At 42.6% G+C, this 18,500-nt stretch overlaps 1 protein-coding gene and 1 long non-coding RNA gene across 11 annotated transcripts in view; both read right to left on the reverse strand.

The window, feature by feature from the left end:
* The window catches only part of arid1b (AT-rich interactive domain 1B), a 73,142-nt gene extending 64,879 nt beyond the window's left edge, over positions 1-8,263 (reverse strand). For 5 of the 10 annotated variants that reach the window (XM_072686745.1, XM_072686718.1, XM_072686733.1 and 2 more), the window contains exons 1-2: positions 6,969-8,262; positions 1,730-1,954 (exon numbers count right to left, since the gene is read on the reverse strand). In XM_072686745.1, coding sequence (XP_072542846.1) covers positions 1,730-1,954; positions 6,969-8,096 — 1,353 coding nt within the window. In that variant the 5' untranslated portion in view covers positions 8,097-8,262. Of the gene's footprint in view, positions 1-1,729; positions 1,955-6,968 lie in introns of all 10 variants that reach the window. The other 5 variants (XM_072686754.1, XM_072686753.1, XM_072686737.1 and 2 more) reach the window with 2 other exon arrangements.
* Positions 8,264-8,384: 121 nt separating this feature from the next.
* On the reverse strand, positions 8,385-9,105 carry LOC140535151 (uncharacterized). Its single transcript, XR_011977528.1, has 2 exons — positions 8,979-9,105; positions 8,385-8,845 (listed from the first exon to the last, which is right to left on the reverse strand). It is a non-coding gene; the product is annotated as an uncharacterized lncRNA (long non-coding RNA).
* Positions 9,106-18,500: the final 9,395 nt, after the last annotated feature.

Genomic DNA, 18,500 nt, shown 5'->3' on the forward strand with positions numbered 1-18,500 from the left:
GCTTTTTCAAACATTGTAAGGCATAGCATAATATAGTGTAGCAATATAGTAGAATTGCAATTCTAATGTTATTTAGACAATGTGTGTGCGAGAGAGAATGAAAATGGTAGAAGGGCACTTAGTATTATTGTTTCATACCATAACAGCCAAAGCCTGTATCTGTATATGCTATTACTCCTGGAAGAGAAGTTCTTTCCAAACACACACACCAGAACAGCACTCCACTTCAACCAGCAGGCCACACTAAATATAGCAGTAGATTCTGTACCCAGAATAGGACAACGTACTGTAGCCCAGCCTAGCCCAGCAGAGCAGAGCCGAGCCCAACCTGCTCTTACAAGCAGGAGCATTATACTGAACACATTAAGTTGAACACTAAGAGCCATCCACTAACTCACACTTTCAACACGAACACCCCACCCTACCCTATCACACACACATATCTCTCTCCCCAAAGAACGCCACAAGCCCCCAGCAACTTCCAACAGTTATAACAGGTTGATCTGGTTTCTGACTCCACTCCATCTTGCCTAGCCCTTCCATGTCTTCCTGTTACCTTTTTTTTGCTATACTGCTTAAGTTATTTTGTATGAATATATATATATATATATACACACATACACACACACACATATTTTATCTATACCCCAGAACAGAAAGGGATGTAGTGAGGATTAGAGGATTACAATTAATCAAGACCATGTAGGTACAAAAGAGGACGGCTCTCTGACTTTGATAGTCACCTGTAGATTATCAACACATGCTTTAAATGTTCAACTATGCCAGGCTTTGACCTTCTTATTTTCTCTGTGTATGTGAAGCAAAATCCAGTAATTGTCGAAGGTCTGGATTCTAGAGAGAAACTTAACAGGTTGGTGCAGCATTATGTCGACTGAGCAGAAAAAAAAAAAAAAAAGCTGCTTGCTGCTTAAACTAAACTAAAAATACAAATAAAAAAAGCCCTGCCTTTTTTATTGGCTCTCGTTTCTGAGGTTCCAAATTCACTGTGTTCAAGCTTATCTGCATTCAAAGAAACAAATGTGTTCCTCAAGGGTTCTTCAGCAAATGCAACTCAAAGAACTGTTTGGACACTCAAGTGTTTTTCCCCCCTATGTTAAAAAGGTCCTCGGATTAGGGGCAAAAGCTTTTGTAGATGGTTCTACACACAACAATCTTTTTAAACTGAGCACCAAAAATGCTTCCACTATTGTTACAAGTCAAAGAACCCTTTCTCAGGACTATTCAGAACGCTTTTTGCTTTGAGTGTCTATGAAATGAACCGCTCCCAGAAGCAGATGCCGTATTCATCAACTTACATTGTTTTTTCCTGGTGGGTTCCATTCATTTTCACCAAGACAAAATAAAAACCCTAAAGTTGAAGTCATACTGAACGCAAATAAAATCCACCTGGCCGAAAGCTGGCTCACTTAAATGGAAACGATGCAAAATTGGGGATTTGAGATTAGATTGAACTCAATCTATTTAGTCGAATGTTAAAAACAAACAAAGCACTTACAAAGTATCTACTGTGGACCTTTGAAAAGAGCCATCAAACATATTTTACTAGGATACATTTTGAATGAGAATTACATAAGTGCACTGAATAGCAAAGCAATATGAATGTAATAACTCTAAACTATAAAGTAACTCTAAACTCTTATGGCTTGAAGAAGGCTACCTGCTTAACGACTAAGCATCCCAGAGTTAGAGGGAGTTTATTTAATCATACCTGTTGTTGAGAGTACTGCATTCCTCCCATGCTGACCTGGCCACGCCCCTGCATTGCCATTGGGTACCGGTGTGGTGCAGGAGCTCCATATGGTTGGGTGGAGTAGCCTCCACCTGTCTGTTGCTGCTGCTGCTGCTGCTGCTGCTGCTGCTGCTGAGAGTAAGGGCTGTTACCCATCCCGTACAGCTGGGAACGCTTCATAGACATGGCGTCCATAGGTGCCACCTGTAGAGGGAGTTGCACAGGTTCAGTCGTGACAGTACTGTAACAGACTCGCTATCAAATAAAAAGATGCAAACAGAAATGTGCAAAACTGATGTCGCTCTCTCTCTCTCTCTCTCTCTCTCTCTCTCTCTTCTGAGCGCTATTTGTTTACAGTTTCCTCATGAAACTACCATTAATGAACACAAATACTGCAGCTATTGTCTATTTGCTCATGAGACCACAATTTCAGACAAGGGCATGCAGCCCTGCCATATGCAGTGGCGTAGTAATTAATTGGAGCACTGTTGAATTAAGATATTTACACATTTTTCAAATCCTGACCCAAAGTATCTTAAAACCATTACATCCCTAACTCATTACATCCCCGTTACGACCGTGTTCAGAAATAGACTACAGAATACAGGTCATTGCTCCTGACCTTGCTGAGCTCACAATAGTAAGCACAGGACACGATGGTTGGCAATGTCCAAAAATTCAGGGCAGAGTGCCATCATCCGCTGATAGGGAGAGTCAGGTTTAGTCTCAAGTGAGCTGGCTTTGCCAAAAAAAAATAAAGAGTGAGAGCTATCCAAACTAATCTTCTCATATCACTGCCAAATTCAAGGCAATTGAAGCAGCACTTACAGAAAATGTGCGCAATTGAGAGCGCCTGTGAGGGCACTTTAAACCAGCAGTTTAAGTGTCAGCAACCATGCCCTGGCACACTGCAATTTTGCCTCTTTTTCTCTCTCTCGCTTACTCTCTCACTCACACTGCAGATTCAAATAAGAAAAACTCATGAGCGACAAGTTCAAAAACCAAACTCCTGTAGCAGATCTGGCAGCATCGTTCCCATGAGAACTTGATTTTAACATGAAAATTCTGGTACGTTTTGGTGCACTCTGCAGCTAAAAGATGGAGCTAATTGACTTATTTAGTTCAATAACTCAAATTAAGCCAAAAATCTCCTTTTAAGACCTTACATTTTCTACAAGTCATTTAAAAAAAATAATAATAATAATAATAATAATTTTTTTCAAAATCTATAACACAACAAAGGGTTATGAGTCGAAGAACCACTTTTCAGCAACGCAAAGTGTAGTGCTTGGACCCCGCCGATTGCCACTAATTTGAAGACAGACACTCAACTCTCGCAGCGGTTATGGAAGTCCACAGAAATCAACATGTTCTGCATCAATTTTAGACCCAAGCTAAATATTAGCCTATTAGAAATTCGAATATTATACTATGATGATTCAACACACATAAAACCTTGACCCAGCATAACAAAGTACTATATCTGTGGGTTGGGTGAATAATGATGTCAGCTGCACTGCAGTGCTGTGCTTGAGGGAGAGGAGAATTCTCTGTTGGAAGCAGACCACCCGCTCCTCTCCCAAAATTAAAAACTCATCAAATCTTCACAATTCAAGATTAATGATCATTTTCATGCAAGCAACCTGCAGATCTTTGCTGCAAATGAAAATGTAAAACTTTCTTAGCAGCGGTTTATCAGAAAACAGTGTCACAAGTTACACATTACAATTTTTTTTTTAAATATATAATTTCCTAGAACTGCATGCCAAACAAAAAAAAAACATTTAGCAACTCTTCTTTTGTAATCCTGATTAGAATCTGCTCTGATATTAGGTCTATGAAGTTTCCCTGAGCAGTAATGCAGCTCACTCTGAGATGGCAACTAAACTTTTGGTTAAGAATTCTTTGGATTAGAAAGTACACGTTAAACAGAGCGGTCAAATTTACAAAAGGGAAAAAGAATCGTTGAGCAAGTACTAATAGCAAAGTAATAATAACTAACACTTCTAAAACTTTACATTTCCTTTCCAATGAATGACTTTGCAAAACAATGACTTTCATTATCAGGATTTTAACTTATCTTGACATAATAATCATTTCCCCAAAATCAATATGACATAATTCTGTAGTAATTTTACCATATTCGTGCAAAATCTTAACGCAATTCACACATTTTAGAAAATAAGACATTTTACGTACTAACCAAAATCTAAAATAATGAGTCTTAAGAGAGAATTCCAAAAAAAGTCACTTAATAAACCAAGAACGCCAAGTAGTCCATTTGAGACCCTCAAAATAACAAGAAACATTAGATATTTTAAGCCAAAATTTCCAGTAAGTGATTATTTTGACACCAAATGTTTTGTAACATTACTGACAGAAGCAGAAGTAGAACAACAAAGAACCTTTTTCTTTTCTTTTCTATAGATTTTAGCAAAGCCTAACCCATACTGCTTCTTTAAAAACCATAAACAGACAGAAACCTTCACGCTCTGGCGAACTGTTTTTTTTCTGGTGCCGGCACCGGAATGACTGACATTTGCAAGTGCTTTCCAGTCTCTTGGCACCTCCTTCAGTCAGGCCGGGGCTGGACAGGCCCTGGGAATAAACCAGGGCGCAGGAGCACAAACCCTCCATACATTTCCTGCTGAGATAGCTGGCAATAACACCCAGCGAGCACATGGCTAATCTGCATGTGTGAAGGTCAGGGCTACTCATCCACAGAGGTGCCACAGAAGAGGGCTCACAGCCAAAGAGCATCACATCACACAAGAACACTAATCTATGGGAGAGACCGCTGAAGCAGACAGAATAATGAACCTGCTCTTTGTAAAATGTAATTTATAAACATGTAAAAACTTGTTATTTTCAGGCAGGTCCAGTTATAATGCTAAATAAATTAAACGCTACTGGTAGAATTTATTGTTTATTACTATTTAAATATTTTTTATATATGACATTATCACAGTCTCATACGATATTCAAATTAGTATTAAAGATCCCATATCATGATGAAGATTTATATCAAAATTTTCCTTTCTTTTTTTAACAGCTTTGTGTAGTATTTAGACTTTGTTAAAGGTCTATAGCCATGCATAGGAACTATATACATCTCCACCAAGAATAATGAACATATGAGTGCCTTAATACAGTTAATAACTTGTCCTGATTGTCCTGTTTTGCTCCACTTTCTTTAAATGATATTAAGAGTCTCGTACAGAATTGTAAACCCTGCTATTAAATTCTCAAAATCAGGGGTTGAAACTCTCGCTTTTCCAAATTAAAAAAGTAAATGCTAAAAGGAGCTGCCTGTCAACATAGTCTGGCACTAAATCAGGGATATTATTATATTTAATACTAGCTACCTATATTACAGAATGACGTGTGACTGACATGTAAGGTCCGCTGTAGCTCTCTTCGAGCCCCCTCTTCAGTCACTTTCTCAGAATAATGGTGGTCTGTGTTTATACAATGACAGCTCACTAGTTTAACTTGGATCTCAAGATCATGACAATTCTTTCGCAATACGATAATCCTTTATTAGTGCCACAGTGGGGAAATTCTCAATAATTACTTACTTAGAAAAGTAAGGTCATGATCTACATGATCTACTGAATGATCTACATGATCTAATAAATCTACTACTGATCAGCAGTATGAAAGTAGCTGCTCATATCAGCACCACGATCTCCTACAGCGCTGATGTATCGGTCCAGCTGTCAAACGAACTGACACAAAGAGCCCTGTAAACAAGCTCTCGGAAAAAAATAGAACCACACAAAGGGAAGAGGTTCAAAATCAGTCACTCCAAGGGACGTCCAAATAGAAAGCGTAGGCCAAGCAAGAACTTCCCTAAATGCTGTTTTTCATGTTGTTGGAGCGAGTTCGCCTCCATGAACCGAGAAAGCACACAGCTCTGCTTGCGAAACAGCCTCTGTCTGGTTGAGATTTCATCACAGCACAGGGAAAGATTTTCCATCTTCCTGAACACACGTTCACAAACCTTGGGCGTAAACATGTCCCATGCAGTCCTTCAGCCCTGCAGCTTCTGATATTTGAGCAAAATCTGTCAACAGTATGACAAAGGGGGAGGCTTTTTTGGAGGACTAGTGCAGCATTTTGGCCGAAAATCAAGCTAGACGGAAGGCTGCGTTAGAGTTAGCTAGCTAGCTATAGCACTGTGGCGCCTGGGTTTATTTTAGCGTTAGCTTTAGCGCTAGCTAGCTAACTATAACAACAAATGAAACAAGTCGGCGTGTGGCTGAGGTGGTTTGAGCTAAACGTGAAGTAGCTAGCTAGCTACTGCAAATAAACGCGTCCCTAAATGTTTACAAAAAGACCACAAATCACTGGCAAACATTTACTAAACAGGTTAATGAAAAACAACGCTTTCAAAAATAGCGCTAGCAGGCTGCTAGGTAGCTAACGCTAACGCTATCGCTAGCTAGCTAACCCTTAGCCACACTTATGCTAGACTGTTCCGTCGCTGGCAAAGTTATTTTGCAGTTATTGTAGCCAACAGTGTCGCATGTGTCGTTCAATATCATTTACGGTTCACGCAGAATTTCATACATAGCATTACAACACATTATAAATGTACTCACTGCAGCAACGGGAGAGCGTAGCTAGCTAAACAGCCGTCAGTTTCAGCGAGAATGAATGACGTGTTGCTGCTCGTCCTACTAGCCATGATTAGCTAGCTATAGCTAGCTCTCCTTGCTCAGGGCACTCAATCCTGATCTTAAAAATGCCACCTGTCCTCCTCTTGTGCAGAACTGTATTTCCTCACACCTTCTGTAGATAGCTAGCTAACTACTGCAAACTCTAGCTACTCCCGAAGCTGGTTGTGTTGCTGATCATTTCAGTGGAAAGGAAGCACAGACAGTTCGCTAGCTAGCTAGCACTAGATGCGTTACTTGGCCATGTCACCTTGGCCAGAGCTTGACAAGCTATTTCTGTCCAAACAACAAGCGGACACCTCTTCACAAGATGTATTGGGCAGATGAGTTTTGGTGTGAAAATGGACGGTTGAGCTGGCCAATTTATAAACACAATGATTATAAAAAATAATGGCGTTTTGCTTTCTGACTTGCGAAAACTAGGCTAGCGCTTCCTTCCCATTAGCAGCAGGCTAGCAGCAGGCCACTCATTAGCTAGCTGTGTAGCAGAACAGCTATGCTGGTGGTCTAGTGTTGGTGTTCGTGTTAAGTCTACTCACCTGGGACCTGTTTCCTCCTTGCCCGTTGTTTCCCGGACTCATAGCGGGGTGACTTCTTTGTTGTCCTCCCCAGTTGTGGCTTGCAGAGCTGTACTGGGAGCTCAAGTCTTTGCCTAGTCCCATGTTCGCTTGCTGTTGAGCGCTGGGATTACTGTATTCTTGATAGCCGCTGCTATAACCTCGCATCATCGGGCTGGGGGATGTCAGGAGCTGGTTTAAAGTTGGGGTGGCACCCGAGGGATGCTGTTGGGTTTGTCCCGGGAACCTCTGAAATCCCCCGACATTGCCAGCACCGCCGCCGGCTCCACCACTGCCTCCTCCACCACCACCAACAACACCAACAGAGGCAGGGGCAGCCTTGCCGTGAGCGGCGACAGCGGCTGAGTTGCTCCCCGGGCCCATCATGTTTCCCTGCCGCGATGGGCTCATCATACCGTACCCGGTGCCACCGTAGCCGGGCCGGTAGTTCGGGTAGTGGTTGTAGGGGTTATTGTGGTACTCCTCGTGCGAGTTTTGCATCTGATCCATGTTGTTCTGGGCCGAATGCATCATACCCGAGCTAGCTGGGCTTTGTTGTCCGCCATGTTGATCAAAGCAAGGCCCTCCTCTTCCATTCCCGTAATAATTATTAAACTCGAAAACCGAGCTGCTCCCACTCCGAGACGGGTCACCACCACCGCCGCCGCCGGTCGCTGGTCCAAAGTTCGCCTGCTCCTGCTCGCGCCTGCTGCCCATGCGATCCGCCGTTTTGCACGGTCGACCCTCCTCCTCCTCCTTCTCCTCCACCTCTACCTCCTCCTCCTCCTTCTTACTTTTGCTTAGCGCTTGCTGATGGTGATCGACCAGGCTGGCGATAATATTCCCTTTCCCACCACCATGTTGTCCGCTGCTGAAGTCTGCCTGAGCGGGCTGCTGCTGCTGCTGCTGCTGCTTGTGCTGCTGCCGCCTGGGCACGTTAATCTGTCCCTCGCTGTGCCGATGCGGGTGCTGGTAGAGCGGCGGCGGATGCTGCTGCTGCTGCTGCTGTTGCTGCTGCTCTGGAGATGTGCGACAGTGGCCAGGCGAAGGAGGGGGATCTCCACTGCCAACATTTTTCACTTTATGAATCGCAAGCAGACTCGTTTCCATGCTCAAAAGTCGATCACAGTACTCGTGGAGGAAAAGATCTAATGTTCAGGTCTACATTTGTCACTTTCGAGGGAGAAAAACAACACACTGCTACTCAGATCGATCCACATTATCATAGCCGGGTACCCTCTACCAACCAACCTACGAGCCCAGTCACGGAGCTGATACCCCTGCTGCCACGAGCCGGGATTTTCCATTCAAAGCCAGTTTAATATTTTGAAATATGAAACATGGCAAATACATTGTATTGTTTAATGAAAGGTGCACACACACAAGAAACAAGCACAGTTTTGTCTCCACAAGCCGTTTAATCTTTCTCATTCATAACAGTCGTGTACTCTGGGACCTATTTTGAAGCTCAAACTAGTCGTGTGTGTCAAAGTTTTCCTGCCCCACTTGCGCTGCCTAGTCGAGCCAACGAGCTGGCCACGGAAAACCCGGCCTGGATCACGGATGCTGGACTTGGCGTGTTGTCGATGCACTGTGTTTCCTCAGAGCAGCTTGAATGTACAGCTTTTATAACGATGCTAACTGTATTTACATATTGTCGCCTGTGTATCAGGGCCGGCTGTTTGCTTTTAATCATATTAAATAGGTTAAATCCCTCACGGTGTACTAGGCAGCTCCAGCTCCGTTGTGCACTCCGTCCCGCGTTTTCCACACAACCTCAGCTGACGCTGGCTTGAATTTCTCCGCAGCTCGAAAAACACGTCTCTCACTAACACGAGCGAGCCCGGTCCACGATTCTGCTGTTTTAGCCATGAGAAACACATGAAAATATAACATTTGGGATTATTACAGCATGTGCATTTTGTCCTGTCTGGAATAACACCACCACATAATCGCCATGACGGGCTGTTTTGCAACAACCTTCAACGTTACCTCGTGTAATCCTGTGCACTATCATCATTACAGCCGTCATCGTCATCTTCCACAGCAAGGCGTACTCGACCAAAGACAGCCCCCTAGCGGAGAGAAAACCGATCACACAAACACACAGACTGTGTGCAAACGAGAGATCGCAATTAGGTAAAGGATCCGGTAGAATTTGGCATATTGAGCTGTGTAAAACAGTGGGCAACAACCAGGCTCAGATTATTTAAAGGAGTGTGTGATAACCGTCTGAACGCTGAGACATAACCAGCGGCGGAAAGCACTCAGTCAAGTCAAGCACAGAAAGTGGGTCAGACGGTAAAACCCACAAGAGAAGCTGTGCTCAGTGTCGCTGTACAGCTCTGATGGCGCAGAGTCTATTTCATGGCTTGGAAAATGATTTCTTCTGCTGGTTTATGGCTCTAAATTTAAGCCACCTCTGTCCAGTCTCAGGGTCTGCAGTACCAGAAACATGTGAAACATCCTCTCTGCATCTTGTCGTACTTGGTTCTTTGTCTCAAAGCATAGTGGAGCTCTTTGTGGTGCCATATAGAGCCCTTTATGTAAGGATCTTTAAAGAGTCATCCACAGCAGGTCTTCCATCAGACAAATTAGCCTAACTGTTCTGCATCTAACTGGGATGTCATGATTCTATACCCTATATAACCGGTGGGCAGTGGTGGCTCAGCCATTAGAGCTCCGGGCTATTCATGACAGGGCCTTGAGCCCTTGAGCCCTTTACCCTCTCTAGTCCCTGGGTGCTGGAGTTGGCGGCCCACCGCTCTGGATGTGTGTGTGTGTGTGTGCGCACTGCCCCTAGTTCACTAGTGTGTGTGTGTTCACTACCACAGATGGGTAAAAAAGCGGAGGACACATTCGTGCACAACCCAAACAACCTCTTTTTAAAGAGCGCACTCTAAATGTAGTAGTTTCTTGAAGAATGTCTAGGCTACCAAAAGATCCTAGGGGTTTCTCCACGAACCCTTTTGAATTAAGGTCCCTAGAGCATCCATAGGCTACACTGTTAAAATAGATAGATAGATAGATAGATAGATAGACAGATAGACAGACAGACAGAGAGCTATAGATAGATAGATAGATAGATAGACAGACAGACAGACAGACAGACAGATAGATAGATAGACAGACAGACTGATAGATAGAGAGCTGTAGATAGATAGACAGACAGACAGACAGACAGAAAGATAGATAGATAGATAGATAGATAGATAGATAGACAGATAGATAGATAGATAGACAGACAGACAGACTGGTAGATAGAGAGCTGTAGATAGATAGATAGATAGATAGATAGACAGACAGACAGACAGACAGATAGATAGATAGATAGATAGGATGTTGATAGGACACTTTAACTTTGAGATATTCAAATTCAAATATCTCTGAAATTCACCTTAATTTTCCCAAACCTTGAGCCTCATGCAAAACCTAACTTCATTCTCAATCTCAAACCTAAACCCAACCCTCAACTGGATGCAAAACTTAACCCTAACCCTAACCCTAGTTTGACATCTGCAGATAATCTCCAGGAGACCAAACCTTTTAATGTTTTAAACCCTGAAAAAATGTCAACAACAAAAGGACTGTGCAAAAATGTTAATGTACAGAAAATTGCAGAATTGAAAAGCTCTCAAGAGACGTCAACAGCACACCCTGCTCTTCTTGTTTTGTGTACAGAATGGGAGAAAGCAGCGTGATCTAAATATGGCTCAAACGCATCCCATAGTAGCAGCACTACATTCCCGAGTACAAGCCTCATCCTGTTCTGTAGCAAGTGTCCTCTTCTGATGCGCCTGCTGTTGATCTTTCAGCATTCACATCTTCACCCCAGGAGATTCCCTTCATCACCCGGACTCAAACAGCTGAGGATGGCGGCCGGCCTTTTTAATGAACGTGCTGGCTCAGGCGTGCCTTGAGCCGGTGCTGGCGCAGGCCCAGGCACTCATCAGGCAGGAGAAGAGTGACGCTGATTGCACGTTTCCTAATTAAACCTTGTCTGACTTTGATAGAGGGAAATTGTTGGGCGATGGGGGGTGTTCATGAGTGACAGATCCATGGTGCCAGTAGACCTTGAAAGTAGTTTGCTTCAAGAGAAATCAACCTTTCATTTTCCACACCACTTAAAAAACCTTGGCTGTCCTTAACACCGGGTGCACATTACGCGATGAATGGACCAATACAAACGGTCTTAAAATGCAAAATTAAAATCTCATTATATGAATATACAATGATACACTTCAGTGCTATTTCTTCTCCTGTCCCATTTTAGAGATACAAGCTTTTGTTAGATCGACAGAAGCAGGGCTGCAGTCTGAGACACTTTCACTCAAGCTGCAGATTGTTGTGAATTTCTTTCCAGATTTTCGTTCCACTTAAAATTCAGCGTGCTACAGCGAACATAATCACAGCTTAATCACTGAATTACTTGCATCATTACAGATTCAATGCACGGTAATAACGCCTTGCTGTAGCTGCGCTAATGAATGGTTGCAATCAGTGTTAGAGATGGTATACTGTTTCAAAGCGCTAGTCTCTTCAAATCCTCAAATGACCAGGACAGTGGTCTTTTGTATATACAGGGGTTTATACTCTTTCCGTCTCAAAAATGAGTATCTAAAGAAGTATCTTCCTCACACACCAACACAGCGCTGCCAATGAAAGCTGTGCCATAGTGACGATTCTCACAGCAGGCCTGAGGTCATGCATCATTTTGTAGTCGGCCACTTGCCCAAACGAGGAGTATTAGAGGTTTTTCTCTATGGGAAAAATTCATCTCACCCTGTGGAAAACACGAATGTTCCCAACCCTGTATTTGGTCTTGTGTACATTCTTCCCCCTGAGTGTCACTGAATCCTCTGAATTACGAGGTCATTAGGATAGATGGATAAGGCTACAGACGTTCTACAAGCAAGCTAACACAGCACAGTTAATCAGCATCACTAAGTAATAAAAACTGTGCTCTGCTTTAGCTGGATTCGTTTTTCCAAAGGCGGCCAGGTTATGATTTTCTCCCAGATGATTCCAGATATCCTGGATCCAAAAATTATTTGAAACAAATAAACAAATATTTATTTCTAGTAAATGTCAGATTAGCATCAACCCACTAAAGTAGGCATATTCACTTAAGCTACAACATTACATTATCAGCCATTACATTAGTATTAGGGAAAGTTAAAAACATCTGTCATTGGGGTGGGATTGTGTTAAAAGCAGGAAAAATAGGAGAGCGTAAGAATCTGAGCTACTTTGACAAGGTGCCAAATTATGATAGCTAGACAACTGGGTCAGAAGATCTCCAAAACATCAGGTAGGTCGTGTGGGTGGTCAGTACCTACCAAAAGTGGTTCAAGAAAGGACCTACCTGTGAATTAGGCTTATTGATGTGATCCATGGAGGCCCCACCTCACAACTTACAGGACTTGGTGGTGCCAGATACCACAGGACAGCTTGTCCATGCCTTGAAGTCCAAGCTGGCGGCACAAGAAGGACCTACTTAATATTAGAGAGGTGGTGTTAATGATATGGCCATCCAACAAGTAATCTTATTGCCTTGCCATGGCTAACTTTAAAATAGTACATTTTCCTGCTCCTTTTACTAAAAGCTAAACCACATTCAGCTTGAATAGCATTTAAGACTACCACTAAAGCCATACACTATATCAACAACATATGCTTATGACACTTATAATAATCTATAATCTAAATAATATATATATTTCTGATGCTCAAACTTCCAAAATGTATTTTAACCTGCTAGGGCCAAAGCTTCTTAACTTTGTGCTAGTGATCATGATTGACTACACCTCATAGCTTCTCTGTGCCTACATGAGATGGACTAGTATGACAGCACTCATTGGTGTAATGTAGGGATTGCACATGGACAGGCCAGGTGCTCCAGTGTACTCTGGCTAGGCTCCGCCCCTTACTTTGGTGCACTCATCAGTTTCATGAGCCTGTGTCTTTGCACTTGTCTTTGTGAAGTCTCTGTTTTGTACTTGAGTTCTGAGGGTGGTCTTTGTTAAGGGTTCCTTGTGTTTGACCTACTGTCTGCATCACCCCTGCCTGTGTGTGTTCTGACCCTTGTGTGCCTCAATGACAGTGAGTATTGGGAGAGCCCTGATAAAGCCTTGATGCACATGCAGCCTGCCTGTAACTGTTCATGACAATTGGATTGACCAAGAGAAAGTCCAAAGAGCCCAGAGCAGATCTGAGAAGAACGATCATAGATTCAGTTAGAAATGTCTTTAAACCACTACTTTTTTCTTCAAATAAATCATTGATTGTCCAATATTGCTGTGATATTCATGTCCATGATGAGTGTATGTTAACTTCTGACCACAACTGTATGTGTAAAAATTCAGCATTGGCATTAGGAGTTTGACTTTGCTGCAGTAGCTCTTCTGGTAATATTTATTTACATGAGGATTTGATTGCATTCAGCTACAAGAGCATTAGTGAGGATGGGCACTGATGATGGGTACTTCACTCCAAAGAACTCAGTTTCACCGGTCATTATCTTCTTGAGACCCTGCATCCTCATATGGGGGCATTACATTCCTGCTTCTCTGGACCATGATACTTAATTTTTTTTTCCTTGTATGAGGACATTGTCCTACTAGGAGAAATTAAAAATGCATACCAAGCAAAGGTCTGGGTCTTAGGCCTTTGAGCAAGCTGCCTATCTGAATACTTTTGGACATGAACAGCAACTTATTATCAAACTCATCATAAAAATGTTATATTTGGTGGAAAATATAAAAAGCATATTTTGTGAATGGAGCACCAAGCACCATTTTTATTTAGATTTTTCCATTTTTGATCTTCATTTTCAGACCCAGGGCTTCTCCGGCTGCTAATGGCAAACTACAAAATGACGACGTATCCTCAGTGGTCTGTTGTGAATTTGAAGTGTTCATTTGCTGTCAGAAGGCCTGGTCCATTACCGTAAGAGTGCACAGGCTGTTAGTATTGCTAACACATTGTACTATGTGAGGTTGATTTAACAGCTCCCCCACACCCCTAAGGCGTCTTCTCTCCCACTCGCTGCAGTGGGCATTTCTCAGGCAGGGCTTTTCAATCCATTAGGGACCAGTATTAATCATTTAACTGACGGACTGCTGGGTCGAGACTTGGGTTAAGTTGTTCTGGCTTAGTCGTTGAATGGGCCTTCTCATTTCCTGCTGCTGCTGAATGATTTATGAGGCCAGTTTCTGTCCATGGTGCCCACTGCATGCATGTCACTGTGACATGGTATATTGGCTGTTTAGTGGAATGCGGTGGGGTGCATCAGTCTTCTTGACCCCTCTATTGTACTTCGGTTCGCTCAGGTCAGGCTGTGAATTCACATATCATGAAGTAATAATTTGGCAACAAATCACATTTATACAATGTAGCCAATCAGTAAAGACGAGTGTCTCTGCTTTTTCTCAGTCTGTTATCTGTCTCCCTTTCATTCTTGATTATACTGCCTCAGCGCATGGTATAACTCTCAACCAACACAAGAACAGTAATAATTACACATTTGACTTGATACCAAGCTAGCTAACTAGCCTATCCATTAATATGGATCATAGTCAATATCATTTGGTAGTAAAAACATTTAAATATTTCAATTAAATAAAATGAATAAATAATTAATATATATCAAAAATATATCAAATAAGTGATTGCCCCTTTTTAAGTGACCTAGTGACCTAACTCCTCTCAGAGGTCCAGGCAGTTGGTGCTAGCAGGCTCAGAATAAGTGAACTGGAGATCACCTGAGTGCAGTGAATGTGTCTCAAGTGACTGTAGTATAAAGACACCTGTCTGGAAAGTCTAGTCACTGGTTAATCAGTATCCTTGGCTACAAATACACCATGAAGACAAACCAACACTCTGACAAAGCACACAACTACTGACATCAGAGAGGGAACATCCCCAAGGGTTCAGTTAAATCCATCATTAGGAAATGGAAGGAATATGGCCTGTGTAAATTTACCTAAAGCAGGCCGTCCTCACAAACCGAGTGACCCTGTAAGAAGGAGACTAGTGAGAGTGTCCACCAAGACACTTTTGACCACTCTGAAGAATTAATTTTTTTTTTAATTAAATGTAAATTTTTATGTTACACACTCCATGATCTTCATCTTCATCTTCAAGCTATGTGCTATGCTCTGTTAATAGGTAAAGCGAACTGTGCAGGCTAATGTGACCCAGATGGCCACAGACAGACACACTAGAATAAATAAAACATACGTGTGAGTTTGAATACATTTGATACATTCAAATATTCAAAGTAATGTTATAATAATATAAGCCATTTTGTATTTGCTAGAAATGCAGAGTGATGCATAGTAATGCATGCATTTTCAGATCAGATCACATCATGTCACATTACGCAGGGGTGAAGGTGTTAACTGTAAAGATGGGAAACCACATGCCCAGCGTGCTAAGGAACCTTGCCTTGGACCTGGACTTAGGCCTAGGCTTATGTTATCCGGCCAGATGAGAAACCAAAAGGATTTGATTGGTTGAATCATGCACCTCAAAGACTGAGTTAGTGCTGCCATCTGCTGGGAATTAGCAAGTCCTACACTCGATGTATTGGGCACAGCTGTTTTGCGACAGTGGTACGGTGTGGACAGGGACGAAGATGTCCTAGAAGAGAACTGTCAAATTGCCACCATAAAAATTGGATAAAGATCTCAGTCAAAAGTGTGAAACCTCTGCTAATTACAATGTATGTAACATAAAAAGAAAAGGAGCAGTCTTTGTACCAGTACTGCAGGCGCAGTGGGTACATGTACGACTAGATGCATTTTAATAATAATATTTAATGTTCTCCAAAAGTCAATATGCTATGTCACTATTCCAGGAGGGCTTGGCTCCCTCCGTGCCGGGTCCCAGCCATCACTTCAACTAGCATTTCTTAAACCAGCCGGCACACTTACTGGCACTACACCCAGCACTAGTATTGCTGGCTGGTGTGCCGCTGCCAGATGGTGTGCCAGCTGCTTTAAGATGTGCCGGTCGGAGTGCCGGTCGGAGTGCCGGTTGTTTTAGGATATACTGGTTGCTGTGCAGGCAGTTGGTGTGGTGTGCCGGGTGATGTGTCAGTAGCTTTACGATGTGCCGGTGTTACACGGAAATCTGTGACCGCCGAATTCTGAGACCGTAGATGGAGCTGTTCAGCGATATCTGGTCACATGCACGAGCGCATTACACCGAGTACGGAAATGACTCGTGACGGACTTCAGACTTCGGACTTTTCGTTGTGCTTCCTTCAACAAGAGACGACAAACACTTACATATTATGTGTTTTTTTCATTATTTAAATGTGCAGACCAGAGTTTAATTCGCAGCTGTCCATAAATCCTCAGAAATCTCAGACAGAATATATACAAATAAACAATTTGTAACTATAAACAATCCATTTTTGAACAATAAAGCGCTCGTCTGCACACTGGTGGAATAAAAAACACCTATAATAATAATATTAATAATAATAATAATAATTATTATTATTATAATAAAACGTTTCTACTGCGCGTCCGTGTAACGACCGACCCCTGCACGAGTCGTGAGGACAGATATCGCGGGACAGCGCCCTCTAGGGTGCCTCGCTCACGTTAGTGATGAAGAGTCGACTCAGGATTCGACTCTTAGCTCTGCTGTCTCTCTGTCGGTCAAATATAGCCAACTTCGCGATTTGGGATAAAGGCCTGTGTGCAACTGTGCTTTTTTATGATTATCTTGAACGGACTTGTAGGTTTTGAGAGTATGCCTTTCCTAACTAAATGTTATAGCTAACTGTTATAATAAAGGGGCGAATGAATGTATTTGAAATATCTACAATCGACAGAAAAAAGAAAGACATTACAAAATAATAATAGTTTTCCAATGCAGCATCACAGATAAGAGTGTCTGCATTACCAGATACACCGTGAACGTGTTTTATAAGCTTAAAGTAACAGTTTATTTCTTAACACGCTGATTTTTGTTGCTCCAGTGTCAGGTTCGCACTTCAGCCATTAAACATCCATATTAGTCCGAATGATTGGAGCAGCTGCCGGCTGACCGTTAGGCTGAGGCAGCTGTAGCCCTCGCTGTGTCTCGGTTCAGACGTCTGAGGTTTGTATCTAGAACTGTACACTGTAAAACACTAGGTTATTTATTCTACTCAGGTGCTGGGTTATCGTTATTTCTGTCCTCCCTCCTTTACCCAGCATTGTGAAATCAAATGTTGGGTTGTTTTGTTTGACCCAGGACTCGTTAGTTAGCTAGCTAGCACTAGCCACCGTTTTGCCGCCGCAAAAACGGCCAACCAGCTAGGCTAGCTAGCATAGCTAACTTTTAGGGGCTGAGAGGAGGTCGGGAAGAGTGTCAGATATGCGGTAAGTGCTTCTTGTTCAGTTGGATTAATGATTGTGGTGATGTTTGAAAGAATACCAACGGTGCGCTTTTTTAATTAAACGATAAATAATATATAAAACGCCAAACGATAGCTAGATAAAACGATAGCTAGGTTTTGTGTAGTCATTTAGCTAGCTAGCAACGTCGACGATTTAGCTAGCTAGCTAGCTAGTCAGCCCTTAGCTAGTTAGCTAGCACTATAGCTAGCTAGCTACCTCAGTGAAACTAAGCGAGAGGGAAGAAAACGATGTTGTTGAGCGCTAGCTACCACCAAATTACACACATGCTGACTCTACGATTCATTTATTTCTGTTTTCCACCTCTCTTAGCAGGTTAAACTAACTGACACCTAAAATATAGCTGCTACGATAGCCACAAACACACTAACTGTGTTGAGACTCTAGCTTTGTTAGTTTTCTTCATCATCATCATCATCAACAGACACTGCTCCATGCCCTTACAGCTTTTCAGTGTTTGGGTAGCTAGCATACTCTTTTAAATTATACATTAAATTATAAATACTAAAATATTATGCCACAAACAATTAAAATTGATTATTATTGTTGTTATTATTATTATTATTATTGTAGCCATGCAGTCACTAATGTGTGGTGTGGTGGTTGCTAGGCTGTTGTAATGCTATTTTATGTAAAAGGTAAAGGTGCAGGTATTTGTCACTGTACACAGTACAGCGAAATGTGTCCTCCGCATTTAACCCATCTGTGGGACTGAACACACACACACACACACTAGTGAACTAGGGGCAGTGAGTACACACACACACACCCAGAGCGGTGGGTAGCCAACTCCAGCCCCCGGGGAGCAGAGAGGGTAAAGGGCCTTGCTCAAGGTGCCCAACAGTGCCAGCTTGCTAAGCCGGGGAATCGAACCCACAACCCTGTTATTGATAGCCCGGCGCTCTAACCGCTGAGCCACCACTGCCCCAGTGCCCAAGTGATTGCTATGGTAGGTCAGTTGTTTACTATGCGGTTTCAAGTGGTTGCTATGTTGCTAAGCAGTTGTTATGGTAGTTCAGGTTGCTAGGTGGTTGCTGTGCAGTTCCATTGGGTTGCTAGGTGTTGTTAAACCTAACCGAGAAAAACTGTAAACAAGCTA

The sequence above is a fragment of the Salminus brasiliensis genome, chromosome 1, assembly GCF_030463535.1.
Source record: "Salminus brasiliensis chromosome 1, fSalBra1.hap2, whole genome shotgun sequence".
In the NCBI taxonomy this organism is placed as follows: domain Eukaryota; kingdom Metazoa; phylum Chordata; class Actinopteri; order Characiformes; family Bryconidae; genus Salminus; species Salminus brasiliensis.